This window comes from Stegostoma tigrinum, chromosome 22 (genome assembly GCF_030684315.1).
Source record: "Stegostoma tigrinum isolate sSteTig4 chromosome 22, sSteTig4.hap1, whole genome shotgun sequence".
NCBI lineage: Eukaryota > Metazoa > Chordata > Chondrichthyes > Orectolobiformes > Stegostomatidae > Stegostoma > Stegostoma tigrinum.
The window spans coordinates 38035531-38050690 of NC_081375.1; the positions used below are offsets into that span (position 1 = coordinate 38035531).

The 15160-nt window shown below is 43.6% G+C and overlaps 1 protein-coding gene across 13 annotated transcripts in view; it reads right to left on the bottom strand.

Annotated features, from left to right (window-relative positions):
* LOC125463603 (rho GTPase-activating protein 44-like) overlaps positions 1 to 15160 on the bottom strand; it is a 306257-nt gene that overhangs the window by 75673 nt on the left and 215424 nt on the right. For all 13 annotated transcript variants that reach the window (XM_048555074.2, XM_059653787.1, XM_048555070.2 and 10 more), the window contains exon 7: positions 4483 to 4600. In XM_048555074.2, the coding sequence (XP_048411031.1) occupies positions 4483 to 4600 (118 nt within the window). The remainder of the gene's footprint in view (positions 1 to 4482; positions 4601 to 15160) is intronic.

Sequence of the window (15160 nt, forward strand, 5' to 3'; positions counted from 1 at the left end):
CGGTGAGAGGGGCTCTGCCAATGAGATCCTTTATGCATGCCCGGAATCTCTGCGCCACCGCACGCTGCCCTCGAGGCGGCTGCGGGGGGGACGAGACTGTCGATCACCTCCTTCTGGAGTGTACCTATGCGCAGGAGGTCTGGAGGGCGATGCAGTGGTATTTGTTGAGGTTTGTCGCGAGCAGCTCCGTGACGTGGGACTCTGTGCTCTATGGGCTGTTTCCCGGGACGCACACCGAGACCAACATCAAATGTGCCTGGAGGACCATCAATGCGGTGAAAGACGCTCTTTGGTCTGCCCGCAACTTGCTGGTCTGCCAGCTGAAAGAACTGACCCCGACCGAATGTTGCAGACTGGCGCACTCCAAGGTCCAGGACTACGTGCTGAGGGACGCGCTAAAGCTTGGGGCAGCTGCCGCCAAGGCGCGGTGGGGAAAGACCACGGTATGAAACCCCTGGTCCAGAATAGAAAAAAGGGCCCTATCTGGTAACTGGGCCCAGCTGGCGCCTTCCCCAACTGGTCAGGGGGCCAACGGGGACTGTGCGGGGTGATGAATGCCGGGGTATTTTCTTTGCTTTGTTTTTTTCCTTTAGTTGGTGTACGTACCCCCTGGGTAGCCCGGAGCGCCTTGCATGACTGGGTCGGTGTATAAATATGTTTCATTTTTTGTACATCTTATGAATAAAGTATATTTTTTCAAATATAAAAAAATGACGAAACGTCTGAAAACTAAGCTTCCAGCTCAGCGAGCAAACTCACATCCAAAACCTCAACCTGAGCTACAAATCTTCTCAAAACTCGCTAAAATTCTCTTTTTCCAACAATATAAACTTTTCATGTGGAGATGACAGGATGGTGTTAAGGTTTCACAATGTTGTCTGGGTAAAAGCTGTGGCACACTCATATTTCAATATCACAGCAAGAATATTTCAGCATTTAAGTGATAGGAATCCCTCTTGCTCATATCGTTTGTCGTGTCAGACATTTATGAAGATTTACCTTTTATTGAAACAACAAATGGTTTTAAAAAGCAAAGGAACCAAAGCATTTCTTTTCAAACATCAGAGATAATGGGAACTGCAGATGCTGGAGAATTCCAAGATAATAAAATGTGCGGCTGGATGAACACAGCAGGCCAAGCAGCATCTCAGGAGCACAAAAGCTGACGTTTCGGGCCTAGACCCTTCATCAGAGAGGGGGACGGGGAGAGGGAACTGGAATAAACAGGGAGAGAGGGGGAGGCGGACTGAAGATGGAGAGTAAAGAAGATAGGTGGAGAGAGTATAGGTGGGGAGGTAGGGAGGGGATAGGTCAGTCCAGGGAAGACGGACAGGTCAAGGAGGTGGGATGAGGTTAGTAGGTAGATGGGGGTGCGGCTTGGGGTGGGAGGAAGGGATGGGTGAGAGGAAGAACCGGTTAGGGAGGCAGAGACAGGTTGGACTGGTTTTGGGATGCAGTGGGTGGGGGGGAAGAGCTGGGCTGGTTGTGTGGTGCAATGGGGGGAGGGGACGAACTGGGCTGGTTTAGGGATGCAGTAGGGGAAGGGGAGATTTTGAAACTGGTGAAGTCCACATTGATACCATTAGGCTGCAGGGTTCCCAGGCGGAATATGAGTTGCTGTTCCTGCAACCTTCGGGTGGCATCATTGTGGCAGTGCAGGAGGCCCATGATGGACATGTCATCTAGAGAATGGGAGGGGGAGTGGAAATGGTTTGCGACTGGGAGGTGCAGTTGTTTGTTGCGAACTGAGCGGAGGTGTTCTGCAAAGCGATCTCCAAGCCTCCGCTTGGTTTCCCCAATGTAGAGGTAGCCACACCGGGTACAGTGGATGCAGTATACCACATTGGCAGATGTGCAGGTGAACCTCTGCTTAATGTGGAATGTCATCTTGGGGCCTGGGATAGGGGTGAGGGAGGAGGTGTGGGGGCAAGTGTAGCATTTCCTGCGGTTGCAGGGGAAGGTGCTGGGTGTGGTGGGGTTGGAGGGCAGTGTGGAAGGTGAGGGATGTGCAGGAGATGGACTGAGAGGTCCAGGAAGGTGAGGGATGTGCTGGAGATGGAACAGTCCTTCTTCTGTTCCTTTGGAACAGTCCCTCTTCCGCACCTACACAGGCCCCAAACCCCAGCTCTTCCTCCGGTACATTGATGACTGTGTCGGCGCCGCCTCTTGCTCCCCAGAGGAGCTCGAACAGTTCATCCACTTCACCAACACCTTCCACCCCAACCTTCAGTTCACCTGGGCCATCTCCAGCACATCCCTCACCTTCCTGGACCTCTCAGTCTCCATCTCAGGCAACCAGCTTCTAACTGATGTCCATTTCAAGCCCACCGACTCCCACAGCTACCTAGAATACACCTCCTCCCACCCACCCTCCTGCAAAAATTCCATTCCCTATTCTCAATTCCTCCGCCTCCGCCGCATCTGCTCCCACGATAAGACATTCCACTCCCGCACATCCCAGATGTCCAAGTTCTTCAAGGACCGCAACTCTCCCCCCACAGTGATCGAGAACGCCCTTGACCGCGTCTCCCGTATTTCCCGCAACACATCCCTCACACCCCGCCCCCGCCACAACCGCCCTAAGAGGATCCCCCTCGTTCTCACACACCACCCTACCAACCTCCGGATACAACGCATCATCCTCCGACGCTTCCGCCATTTACAATCCGACCCCACCACCCAAGACATTTTTCCATCCCCACCCCTGTCTGCTTTCCGGAGAGACCACTCTCTCTGTGACTCCCTTGTTCGCTCCACACTGCCCTCCAACCCCACCACACCCGGCACCTTCCCCTGCAACCGCAGGAAATGCTACACTTGCCCCCACACCTCCTCCCTCACCCCTATCCCAGGCCCCAAGATGACATTCCACATTAAGCAGAGGTTCACCTGCACATCTGCCAATGTGGTATACTGCATCCACTGTACCCGGTGTGGCTTCCTCTACATTGGGGAAACCAAGCGGAGGCTTGGAGATCGCTTTGCAGAACACCTCCGCTCAGTTCGCAACAAACAACTGCACCTCCCAGTCGCAAACCATTTCCACTCCCTCTCCCATTCTCTCGATGACATGTCCATCATGGGCCTCCTGCACTGCCACAATGATGCCACCCGAAGGTTGCAGGAACAGCAACTCATATTCCGCCTGGGAACCCTGCAGCCTAATGGTATCAATGTGGACTTCACCAGTTTCAAAATCTCCCCTTCCCCTACTGCATCCCTAAACCAGCCCAGTTCGTCCCCTCCCCCCACTGCACCACACAACCAGCCCAGCTCTTGCCCCCCCACCCACTGCATCCCAAAACCAGTCCAACCTGTCTCTGCCTCCCTAACCGGTTCTTCCTCTCACCCATCCCTTCCTCCCACCCCAAGCCGCACCCCCATCTACCTACTAACCTCATCCCACCTCCTTGACCTGTCCGTCTTCCCTGGACTGACCTATCCCCTCCCTACCTCCCCACCTATACTCTCTCCACCTATCTTCTTTACTCTCCATCTTCGGTAGGCCTCCCCCTCTCTCCCTATTTATTCCAGTTCCCTCTCCCCATCCCCCTCTCTGATGAAGGGTCTAGGCTCGAAACGTCAGCTTTTGTGCTCCTGAGATGCTGCTTGGCCTGCTGTGTTCATCCAGCCTCACATTTTATTATCTTTTCAAACATCATTCTGCTTGCAATCCAGAACAAAATGACATCATTCCCTTGGACATCTCTTGATGTTGTTAGAATTTAGACATGGTCTTTAAAATGCATATGATATTATTATAGCCTTATAAATACAATCACCCCTCAGTCAAACCCTCTTCCAATCAACTGGTCCCATTAGAGCACTGACTAATTTAACCAAGCATGTTTTAGTCATATGAATCAGAACTAAAACAAAAAAAAACTAATAGCAAAAAACAGAAAATAGAAGCCAACATTGAACAGAAAAACTGAAATGGTAGACAATACCATATTGGTGTGAATAATATTGGGAATAAGCACAAGTTTGTAACATTTGAAAAATTTAGGTAATAGCTTCACTCAATCATATATTATAGTTTATGATGTCAACCCATGCCCTTCTGGTGTGTCAAATCCCTTGGACTACACTCGGATTTAATATGATCCAGGCAGTTATGGAAATGGTCAAACTCATTAACTAGACAGTGTGACATTGGGCTTAATGAAGTTAGTAATCTTTTTTCATTGTTTTCTAATGTGATCACCACCCAATGATTCTGACTGGAAAGCAGACACACAGTCAGGCGATACTCAGTGCGTACTGGATTAAGATGGTCTGCACTGTTGAAGTGCCTGCCAACACTCCCTGTCCAGGCTAATGCAAATGGGTTAGATTCCACAGCACTACCCATGCTTGCAGAAAATTGTGAAGTGTGAATGTAGAATTTGTGTAAGGTGCTGAGGGTTGTTGTAGTGTGGCTCAAACACTGCACATGGGTAACAGTACATGATTGTACAATATTCCAGTTTTGGCCTGTACCCTGCAGATCTCCACTCGATTCGCTGCTTCCTCCATTTCTTCCCTGAGTGCATCAGCCTTGGCGCCAGACGACTGCAGATTGCTTGTCAGTCCTGATGACTTTGAAGACTGCTGCCATCTAGATTGCAGACGAGAAGAGAAGCTGTGAGCAAAATGTTTCCAACGGGTAAAACAAATGGGACATATCCTGAAAAGATCTTTAACTTCAGCTATATCAAAATGAGGAAAAACAATGAAAACTGATGTTGTTCATTTTTCATCACTTTCTTACTGATCTCATATACCGAATGTGTTCTGATACCTTTCACTCTACACATACTATCTGACCAATCACAATATAATTTGTTATTAGATAACACAGTGTGGAGCTGGATGAACACAGCAGGCCAGGCAGCATCAGAGAAGCAGGAAGGCTGACGTTTCATGTTGGGACCCTTCTTCAGAAAATTTGTTACTGTCAGAATAATTTGTTATTGACAGTCAGCGTAGCTTTGGTAGTTAATGAACGATAATACCCATTACCAACTGATTGTTAGGTTTATTGTGTGATAACCCAATTTACCAGTCTATATATATGTACGTCTAACAGAATACATCCGTCAGCCTTTAAAAATAGTCTTGAAGTATTCTCAAAAGGCCAAAGAAATCACGTGTAACCTTTGCAGAATGCTTTCTTACTAAATATTTCTGCCACTAATACTTTCAAACCAATGTATTATTGAGTTATCTTCCTTGGGAGCATAAAGAAATGATATGAACAAATCAGTTCCTTTATTCAGGCTCTTCGGGATGCTTCCCATTGTTTGGAAGCTGGGTAACAATTCGAGTGATGCAGTGATAAGTGACTGATTTTCCCTGTCACTTTTGGTAAACAATGCAGAGGTTAGATGCCTCGTCATCACACTGCTCCTGGATGTGAGAATCAAATCCCATCATGCAATGGCTTTGAACGTGTTCACATGAATGTGGTTCTCATTGGCTGCCAGATGTAAAATCTCTCAACTCTGTGTCACCAGGCAGCAGATGTGCATGCAATTTATGACACAAGATTCTCAATGACCAAGAATCTCAATGGAAAGATTCTTGGTAGTGTGGATATGCAGAGGGATCTTGGTGTCCATGTACATAGATCCCTGAAAGTTGCCACCCAGGTTGATAGTGCTGTTAAGAAGGCTTATGGTGTGTTAGGTTTTATTGGTAGAGGGATTGAGTTCCGAAGCTGTGATGTCATGCTGCAACTGTACAAAATGCTAGTGCGGCCTCACTTGGAATATTGCGCGCAGTTCTGGTCGCCCTGTTACAGGAAGGATGTGGAAGCATTGGAAAAGGTGCAGAGGAGATTTACCAGGATGTTGCCTGGTCTGGAGCGAAGGCCTTATGAAGAACGGCTGAGGAACTTGGGTCTGTTCTCATTGGAGAGAAGAAGGCTAAGAGGGGATTTAATAGAAACATACAAGATGATCAGAGGATTAGCTAGGGTGGACAGTGAAAGTCTTTTTCCGAGGATGATGATGTCAGCTTGTACAAGGGGGCATAGCTACAAATTGAGGGGTGATAGATTTAAGACAGATGTCGCAGGCAGGTTCTTTACTCAGAGAGTGGTAAGGGCATGGAATGCCCTGCCTGCCAGTGTGGTTAACTCAGCCACATTAGGGGCATTTAAACAGTCCTTGGATAAGCAGATGGATGATGATGACGGGATAGTGTAGGGGGCGGGCTTAGATTAGTTCACAGGTCGTTGCAACATTGAGGGCCGAAGGGTCTGTTCTGCGCTGTACTGTTCTATGCTCTATGTTCTACGTTTAACACGAGGAAAATTTAAACTCAGAGATGAGAGGACAACATTGTATTAAGTCACTGCACCATTCAATCTCCAGCTTTTGTTTTACTTAGTTGGTAGCAAACTAGCTAATGAGCAACAGCACTCAAAACAATGTCCTGAGCCAGAATCTCAAGGTATTTAAGTTACATTTATCATGTTTGAAGCTGATTCATTTGACACAGGGACGATATCAAGTGGTACACTGTGAATTTGATGCTAATTGTGGGGATAAATAAGCAACAATGATTGACATACTCTTCACATGAAATATAGTATTCCACACACTGTAAAATAACATAGTTTCAAAAAGAACCATATGGACTAGCAGCACCCAGCAACAAGTAAATGGACAAGTTGTATATTGAATACATTTTGTACAAAGTACTAGCGTTGAAATGGGCTCTCAATCCTTTCTACTAAAATGCCATGAAAATTATAAGTTGCTAAAGTGAAAATGTAATTGTGTTTACTTTTCATTCAAATAGTTAAAAAAAAACTTCTAACCATTTTCTAAAATTAATTATAGATTTCCAGAGTCATACAGCATAGACCATGTCTATGCCAATCAACCTACACTAATCCCATTTAGCTGCATTTGGTCCACAGTCCACAACGCTACAAGGTACGTTGTATACTCATCCAGAAGTTTTCTCAATGTTGCAAGAGTACTTTCTCCACCACCCTCCCAGACAGCATGTTCCATATTCCTACCAACCTCTAAATGAGAACATTTTTCCTCAAGTCTTCTCTAAACCACTTGCTCCTCACCTTAAACTAATGCCCTGTAGTCTCAGGCAGGATTTGCCTCAGGAATTCTCACAATCTACTCTATCTCATAATGTTGATATATCTCAATCAGATGGCCCTCTGACTCCTCTGTTCCAAGGAAAATAAGCCCAGCATATTCAGTCTCTCGTCATAACTGAGACTTTTCATCCCAGTTAAGACCCTGCTGATTCTCCTCTGCGCCCTCTCCAGTGTAGTCACATCCTTCCAACAGTGTGGTGACCAGAGCTACGTACAGCATTCCATATGTGGCCTAACCAATGTTTTACAAACATAACAAGGTGTAGAGCTGGATGAACACAATAGACCAAGCAGCATCAGAGGAACAGGAAGGCTGATGTTTCAGGCCTAGACCCTACAGTTCCTACTATCTCTGAAACAATGTTTTACAAAGTTGCCTTAGAACATCTCAACGACATTGAGTAGTTAGTCTGTGAATTTCTAAAGTAACGTGTTCTATTAAAGTGGTTTGTAGAATGGGGCGAATTTCCATTATTTTACAGGAAATGGCAGCTGAAGGTGGCAAACAAATATTCAACAGAAAATGTGAACCTGCACTTAATCAGGTTGACCTGTCTGTCCTCATTCCTGCTTTGCTTGTTTGTGCCTATCCCAAATGAAATGGCAGCAACTATTTAAACAGCTGCCACACTTCACAAAACGGTTCTGGCTCCTTATCTTTGTCTAACAACTACGGAAATCAGACAGAGTGAATATTCAGTGCAAAAGGGCGAAGGTTAAGTTGTAAATATACGAACAAGCAAGGAGTAAGCCATTTGGCCCTTCAAGCCTGCTGTCCCATTCAATATAGTATTGGCTGATCTGATTACAACCTCAACGCTACACTCCTGGGTATCTCCAATAATCTCTCATCCCCATGGTGATCAAGAATGTATCTACCTCTGTCCTAGAAATATTTTAATATTCTACATCCACCGCCTTTCAAGGAAGGGAATTTCAAAGACTCACAGTCCTCTGAGAGGAAAAACCTTTTCCTCATTATCTTTCTTTAAAATGTGAGTCTCCTTATATTTCAGCTCTGCTCCCTAGTTCTAGGTTCTCCCACAAAAGGAAACATCCTTTCCCTATCTACCCAATGAAGTACCCTTAGGATCTTATATGTTTCAATTCAATATTTGAAAATGGGTTGCTCTGCTGGGAGCAGCCCACACAGGACTGGACCGAGGGGTATGGGGAAGGGAGCGAAGAGGGAGATAGTGTTCACGCTCTGAAATTGGTAGATTTAATTTTGAGTCCTGAGGGCAGTAGGGTACCTAGGTGGAAGGTGAGGTGTTGTTCCTCCAGGTTGCATGGAACCTCACTGGAGCACTACAGCAAGCCTGAGACAGAAGTCTTGGCACGGGAACACTTTGAAGTGACAGGCAACTGAAAGCTCCCACCTAACTGTGATCTCTCCAGCACTCTCTGTTTTTGCTCCAAAAGTACTTCATTAGCTGTAAAGTGCTCTGAGGCATATGGCGATGGTGAATATACTATATAAGTGCAGGTTTATTTTCACCACTGTTTGAATTTCTCTGTAAACCTTGAACTTCTTGTTTAACCGACTGCTTCCTAAAAATCATTAATCAGCACATTAACTTGTACCGGTTACATTGTTTCACACATCTCCTGAAGGGGAAGTGAATTCAAATCTTTTATTATCACTGGAGCATTAATTGCATTTTTATGCCTGCAACTACTGCAAACATCATTTAAATGAATTAACTAGCCTTAAAGCCTCTTGCCATTTTAATAGTAGCCAGGTTCAGTAGATATTTACTTGTTTTTGGGTCAGAGATTGTCAGATTACCCCACAGTCTAACAGAGGATGGCATTTAAATGTACACATGAGCTACTGCTATTTTGTGAGGTGCCAGCTGCTAGAGGCAAGTGTGGTCTTATCTATCTGTTCAAGTGCATATTAAAGAATTCATGTGAAGAACTGCAGCTTCTCCCAAATCCTAGTCACCAAATCCAAACCCTCGTCCTAGTCTCCACTCAAACCCACCTTCACAAAGATGTTATCTGCATATTTATTTCACTGCTGTTTGTGTGAGCTCAATCTGTGCAAAATGACTGTTGTGCTTGTTGACATAGCAACCATGGCTGTACCTTAAACAAATGAATTGAATGGAAAATGATTTGTAACTTCCCAAAGGACATTATCAGGAATTTATGTAAAGACAAACACTTCTCTGATGGCCAGATTGTGTTTCGATTAAACCTGAACTCCAGCGGAACTAGAGCTACACTGTAAATCGGAAGTCACTCACCAGCAGGTTATAGTCCAACAGGTTTACTTGAAATCACAAGCTTTTGGTGTGTAAGGGGCTACCCTCTGAAAACTTGTGATTTCAAATAAACCTGTTGGATTATGACCTGGTGTCATGCAACTTCTGACTTTTCCCACCCCAGTCCAACACTGACACCTCCACCTCACTGTAAATCGGAGCACCATTCAACATTCTTTAAATTAAGGCCGACTTTAAGATAACAAATATCCTTCAACATTCCACAACTCCTGGTTTAAAGTATTATTACATTAAATTCCAACTAATGACCTCATTTCATCTCATTTCATATGAGGAGATCCAGTTGAATCTTATTAAGTTCCTTTTAGTGAAAACCTGGCCATATACCTCGGAGCCATCAGCCAATTTGATAATATTGCAAAATATTTTCTGTTAGTAAAAGTCTTATGAATCCAACATTAATTCTTTGCACTTGCAGATCAATTTTCAGCCCAGTTAAGCCTTTATATGATGTCCTTTCCTAGTTTCTCTTCTTTTTATTTCTCATAGATATTCACAGAATTCCAGCAATATGCTAGTTAATTATTTAATTTAATTTATTGTTTTGCTATACTGCGCAAACTGTTCAGGTTGAAGAAAGGAATTGCACACAAAATCTACTGGATTATTGGAAAAGCCCAACAGGTTCACTAATCTATATGGTAAGATTGAGTCTCAATGGTGTCTGCAAAGACTGCACCAGTCAGCTGTGCAATTCTAGCTACAGGATAACAACAAATGAAGCCTTTCTAGCATTCTTCTTTTGCTTACGTTCTCAACCCAAAGGCAAGTGTGACTCACAGCGCTATAAAATCCACCACAAGTAGTGCAAGGAAATAAGTCCTAAATCTTATCCAGCCAGAGCAAGAACTGAACCCTGTGCTGTTAGCACCAATCTATTCACATTGACCATCCAACCAACTCAGCTAACTGCTCCTCACGCCGATGGAATCCAAGTTGCTGCGATACAATACACTTTATATGCATGTTGTAAAACTGCAGCTGTGGATAGCAACTGCAAAGGCACCAATTTTCTTTCCAGTACACGGCTGCACAAGCATCTCTCCTGCTTATACTTGGCATGAGCAGAAGGATTTACAAGTTGATATGTAACCCGTCTCAGAGATAGTCAGAACTGCCGATGCTGGAGTGAGAGATAACACAATGGGGAGCTGGAGGAACACAGCAGGCCAGGCAGCATCAGAGAAGCAGGCAAGGTGACGCTTCAGGTCGGGACCCTTGTTCAGAAATGGCAGGGTCCTGACCCGAAACATCAACTTTCCTGCTCCTTGGATGCTGTGTGGCCCGCTGTGTTCCTCCAGCTCCACACTATCTAACTCGTTTACTGCGTTAGAACCAACTTCCCTTGGTCATCAAGTCCTGGGTTGGGATTTGAATCTGGAGCTACTGGCTCACACAGTACCCACTGCAATTCAACTTTCCAGCATCACTTGCAAGCAGATAACCAAAATAACATTGTAAATAAGTTTCAACAATCAATAGCTTCTTTCTTTGCCATTTCGACTTGTGAATTACAGTAATCAATACAAGTTATGACAGGAAAAATGAAGCCAATTTCATGATGATTTTGATTATGTTGCAAACACATAAATGACTGAATTGACTGAAATCAATTCCACTTACTATAGACGGATTTGAATTCACAGTCTCTGGACTGGTCCGATAACATAAACTCAAATATTAAGCTTTCAGAGATCCCAAAGCTTATTAAAATACACAGAAACAATTCAAAATTCAACACAATTCAAAAAAGCTGATTATAAATTAAAACATTCATCATTCAGTTTAAATCTTCATGTCATCAGTCCTATTTTATCAAGCTGATGAAGGAAGCTCAAGTCTTCACTTCTGCAATTTAGAGAAAGCGTACAAACATTTGCTATTAATTGGATGCTTGGTAATGTAACTTGCAAACAGAGTGAAATCACCTTATTTATAAAGTTTGACTTCAGGATGCTGTGCAAATTCTGAATGAAGTTATCAATTTACCAAAGATTTTGCTGAACATACAACATACATATCAATTCCAATAGTGTCCTCTCATCCAGAGTGATCACATACCTACCAGCATTTCAACTGTCATGTTCAAGCGAAATGTTTGGATTAACAATTGTACTAGGGAACTTGTCCAAACCATCAACAATTGTTATTATTGGAACTACTTAAACAATACAGATTTCAGCCTAAGCCAACTCTTACAGGTTGAATGAAATAAAACTGCATGGCCCAACAACACTGCCCAGTAAAACTCAACTGTGTGTCAAGTATTTAATCTGACATAGACTTGCATTTTTTTGTGACAGGGAACTTTGTGCACAAATTGCACTGAGATGATTATAAATTGGTTTTGGTCCGATCAGTTTGAAACACCACTTTTAGGAAAATGCAATGGACTGTTCAGAGGTCACAGGCAGCCCAAGAATCCAAATAATGTGGTAGATCGTAGAGGTTGGTAGAAATGTTAGCAACTTGGGACAGCTTTTGGTATTTAACTGTCACCCACACTTTACAGCATTGTGGAATCTATGCCAATATAAGGACGTTGGGACAAATTTGCAGACTGTGAACTTCCGAACCATAAGAGAGCTTAGGTCTCCCTCAATCCAAAAATACAGCCAGTTCAGAATTCTGAGAGCAAAATATGAGGTTGAGGTCAACATTGGCACTTGCAAGCAGAAATGGCGGGGTCCTGACCCGAAACACCAACTTTCCTGCTCCTTTGATGCTGTGTGGCCTGCTGTGTTCCTCAACTGTCACTCACACTTTGCAGCACTCAACAAAGAGCAGGTATTGCTCTCTCCTTTAGAACTTTCTACTTTTCTTGTTCTTTGGCAAGAAAACAAGTATTAAATAAATTGCCTTAAAAACTTACTTAGATCTCTGCAATGGGATTCTTTAAGTCTGATCAAGTCCAATTGGCTGATTTAATGGAGAAAGAGTTGCTATATCAGAGTGATTTGAGCTAACACATTTCTTTTACCCATTTGTCAAGTTTGTGAAGTTAAGTTACTAGAAATATAAATGTTGGTATGTTTATAGACTAAGCAGAAAATTGTCTTTAGTTTCATGTGAACATTCAATGTGATGATACATAGGTGTGTGTAAAGCGGTGCGATGGGTAAAACCACAGACTACCTTTACTCTAATCTAAGAGAACAATTCTCCTAAGATATCTGAAAACAAGCCATATCCAATTAACTGAATCTCTTTCGTCAGGGAAAGGTTGCCTTTTTTGTTTTCTAATAGAGTAAAAGCAAACACTGCAAAAATCAAATGCTGGCTCTCATCAGCTATGCCCATCAACATCTTGTGCCAAGTCTGCCAACTGAAACTCCCCCAGCGTGTATACAAAAACTATTCACTGTCTACAATGATGTCTGGAGTTGTGTTAATGCCTCCTATCCTGCTTTGGCAATCTTCAATTATCAGCACTCAAATTAAGGAAAGGTAAATGAAAGGGTTTAAAGCATAAGCTGCCTTCCAATTTACACTGGCATTGACCTACTATACTATTCCCTAGAAGCTGAAGTACGATGTGCAAAATCACTTGCTGTTATGTAAATGGGCTATTCTTCAGATAACAGGTCACAAAGCTTTCACAACTATCATCCAGATAAAAAATAGCTTGCTCTAGAGAACTGTAAGCACTCACATTATTTATGTGACATGGGTTGATCACAAGATTCTGATTTCAATATTAAGTTTTCATGTTTCGCTATTTGAGGGTTTTTATTAAATAGATTTACTTATAAAGAAAGCATATGCATGAACAATGTCACAAATAAAGTAAGATTGAGATGTGCAGGTTCACTGTTGCCTCATTGCCTGGAATCTCTGCTGAGATCCCCGTTGACTGCCCCGTGTCACCACCCTCCACCCAATCTCCAAGAAAAATGCTTCCAGAAGCGAGGAATTTCAGTTCTAAAGGCAGATTGGAGAGGTTGGGTCCGTTTTTGTTGGAATGGAAAAAACTAAGAGGAGATTTGTCAGATGTGAGCTGAGGGTGGTGCATGTGTAGAACAAGCTGCCGGGGGGAAGTGGTGGAGTCTGGTACAATTACAACATTTAAAAGGCAGCTGAATGGTTACATGAACAGGAAGGGTTTAGAGGGATGTGGGCCAAATACTGGCAAATGGGACTTGGTCAGATTGGGATGCCTGGTCAGTGTGGGTGAGTGGACTGAAGGTCAGTTTCCTGGTTGTACACCTCAATGACTGTATCAGGTACACCAAATCATGTGAGCTCTGGACAGAGTAGATTAGAACAAACAGATCTCACTTTTGGAAGGGTTGAGAAAGTGAGGGAACGGATTTAAATTAATTGGCCAAAGAAGCAAAAGTGACTTGAGGAAAATCTTTTTCATGAAGCGAGTAGGTGAAGTTCTAGAATGTTCTGCTTGAGAATATGGTGGAGGCAGGTTCAATCAAAGCATTCAGAACAGAATTAGACCATTATCTGGACAGGAACAATATGCAGTGTTACAGTCAAGAAGGCAGGAGAATGCAACAAAGTAAACTGTTCATTTGGAGAGCCAGTGTGCACGTGATGGGCTGAGTAGCCTCCTTCTAAGCTATAAAAATATTGTGATTCCATGACATAGCAGAGCAGAAGGAGGAGGTGCTGGATAGCCTGTTTCCTTTATTCTTGTTCCTGGGGCTGATGTTCACTATGGTCATTGACCCTTAAAGTAGTAAGAAATGTCTCCTCAGTGGAAGAACAGAATCACAAATGGTTCTCTTCACTCTAGCCTGGCACGTACCTGCTAAAAGCCTTGACTTAGCATAACAAATTCAGCCTGAACCTCTGTGGCGTACATCTGCCCCTTTAATGCTCCCTACAACCCCTACTGGTGCAGCACTATTTGCTGTTCCCACTGGAAGACTTCGCTTTGCTAGCAAGAAACCTGCTGCACAAAGTCAATGGAGCCTAATGCAATGAAGCAGTCAGGTTTATTTTTGTTTCTTTATTTATTCATGGGATGAGGGCATTGCTGGCTAGGCAGCATTTATTGCCCATCCCTAATTGCCCAGAGGGCAGTTAAGAGTCAATCATGTTGTTGTGAGTCTGGAGTCACATGTAGGCCACACCAGGTAAGGATGGAGTTTTCTTTCCTAAAGGGCATTAACGAACCAGATGGGTTTTTCCTGACAATTGGCAATAGTTTCATGGTCATCACTAGATCCTTAATTCTAGTTTATACGGATATTCCTGCTCGCCATAGCTCTGGTCTTAAGAGGAGAATTAGAGGCTTATCAAATAAACATAATGTCACCCAAACCTGATAATTAGAGAGAGAGAGCGCCATACAGAATCATGAGCATGGAAACAGACCCTTCGGTCCAACCAGTCCATGCTGGCCATAATCCCAAACTAAACCAGTCCCACTGCCTGCTCTTGGCCTGTATCCTTCCAAACCTTTCCTATTCATGTACTTAACCAAATGTCTTTTAAATGTTGTAACCGTACCCCAAATCCACCAGTCCCTCTGGACGTTCATTCCACACATGAATCACTCTTTGTGTAAAAAAACTGCGCTTTATGCTTTTTTAAAATCTCTCTCCTCTCACCTTAAAAATGTGCCTGCTGGTCTTCAGGAAAAAAGGTTCAATCAACAAAAGATACAGAAACGAAACAGATAGAACATCAATTTAAGAGATAAGATTCCTTTTGCACACCGTTCTCCGTACCAGAAATGTGGTTTAATAGAAATAAAGACAAACTATATTGTTTCTGCAAAATAAGGAGGATAAAACTGTCA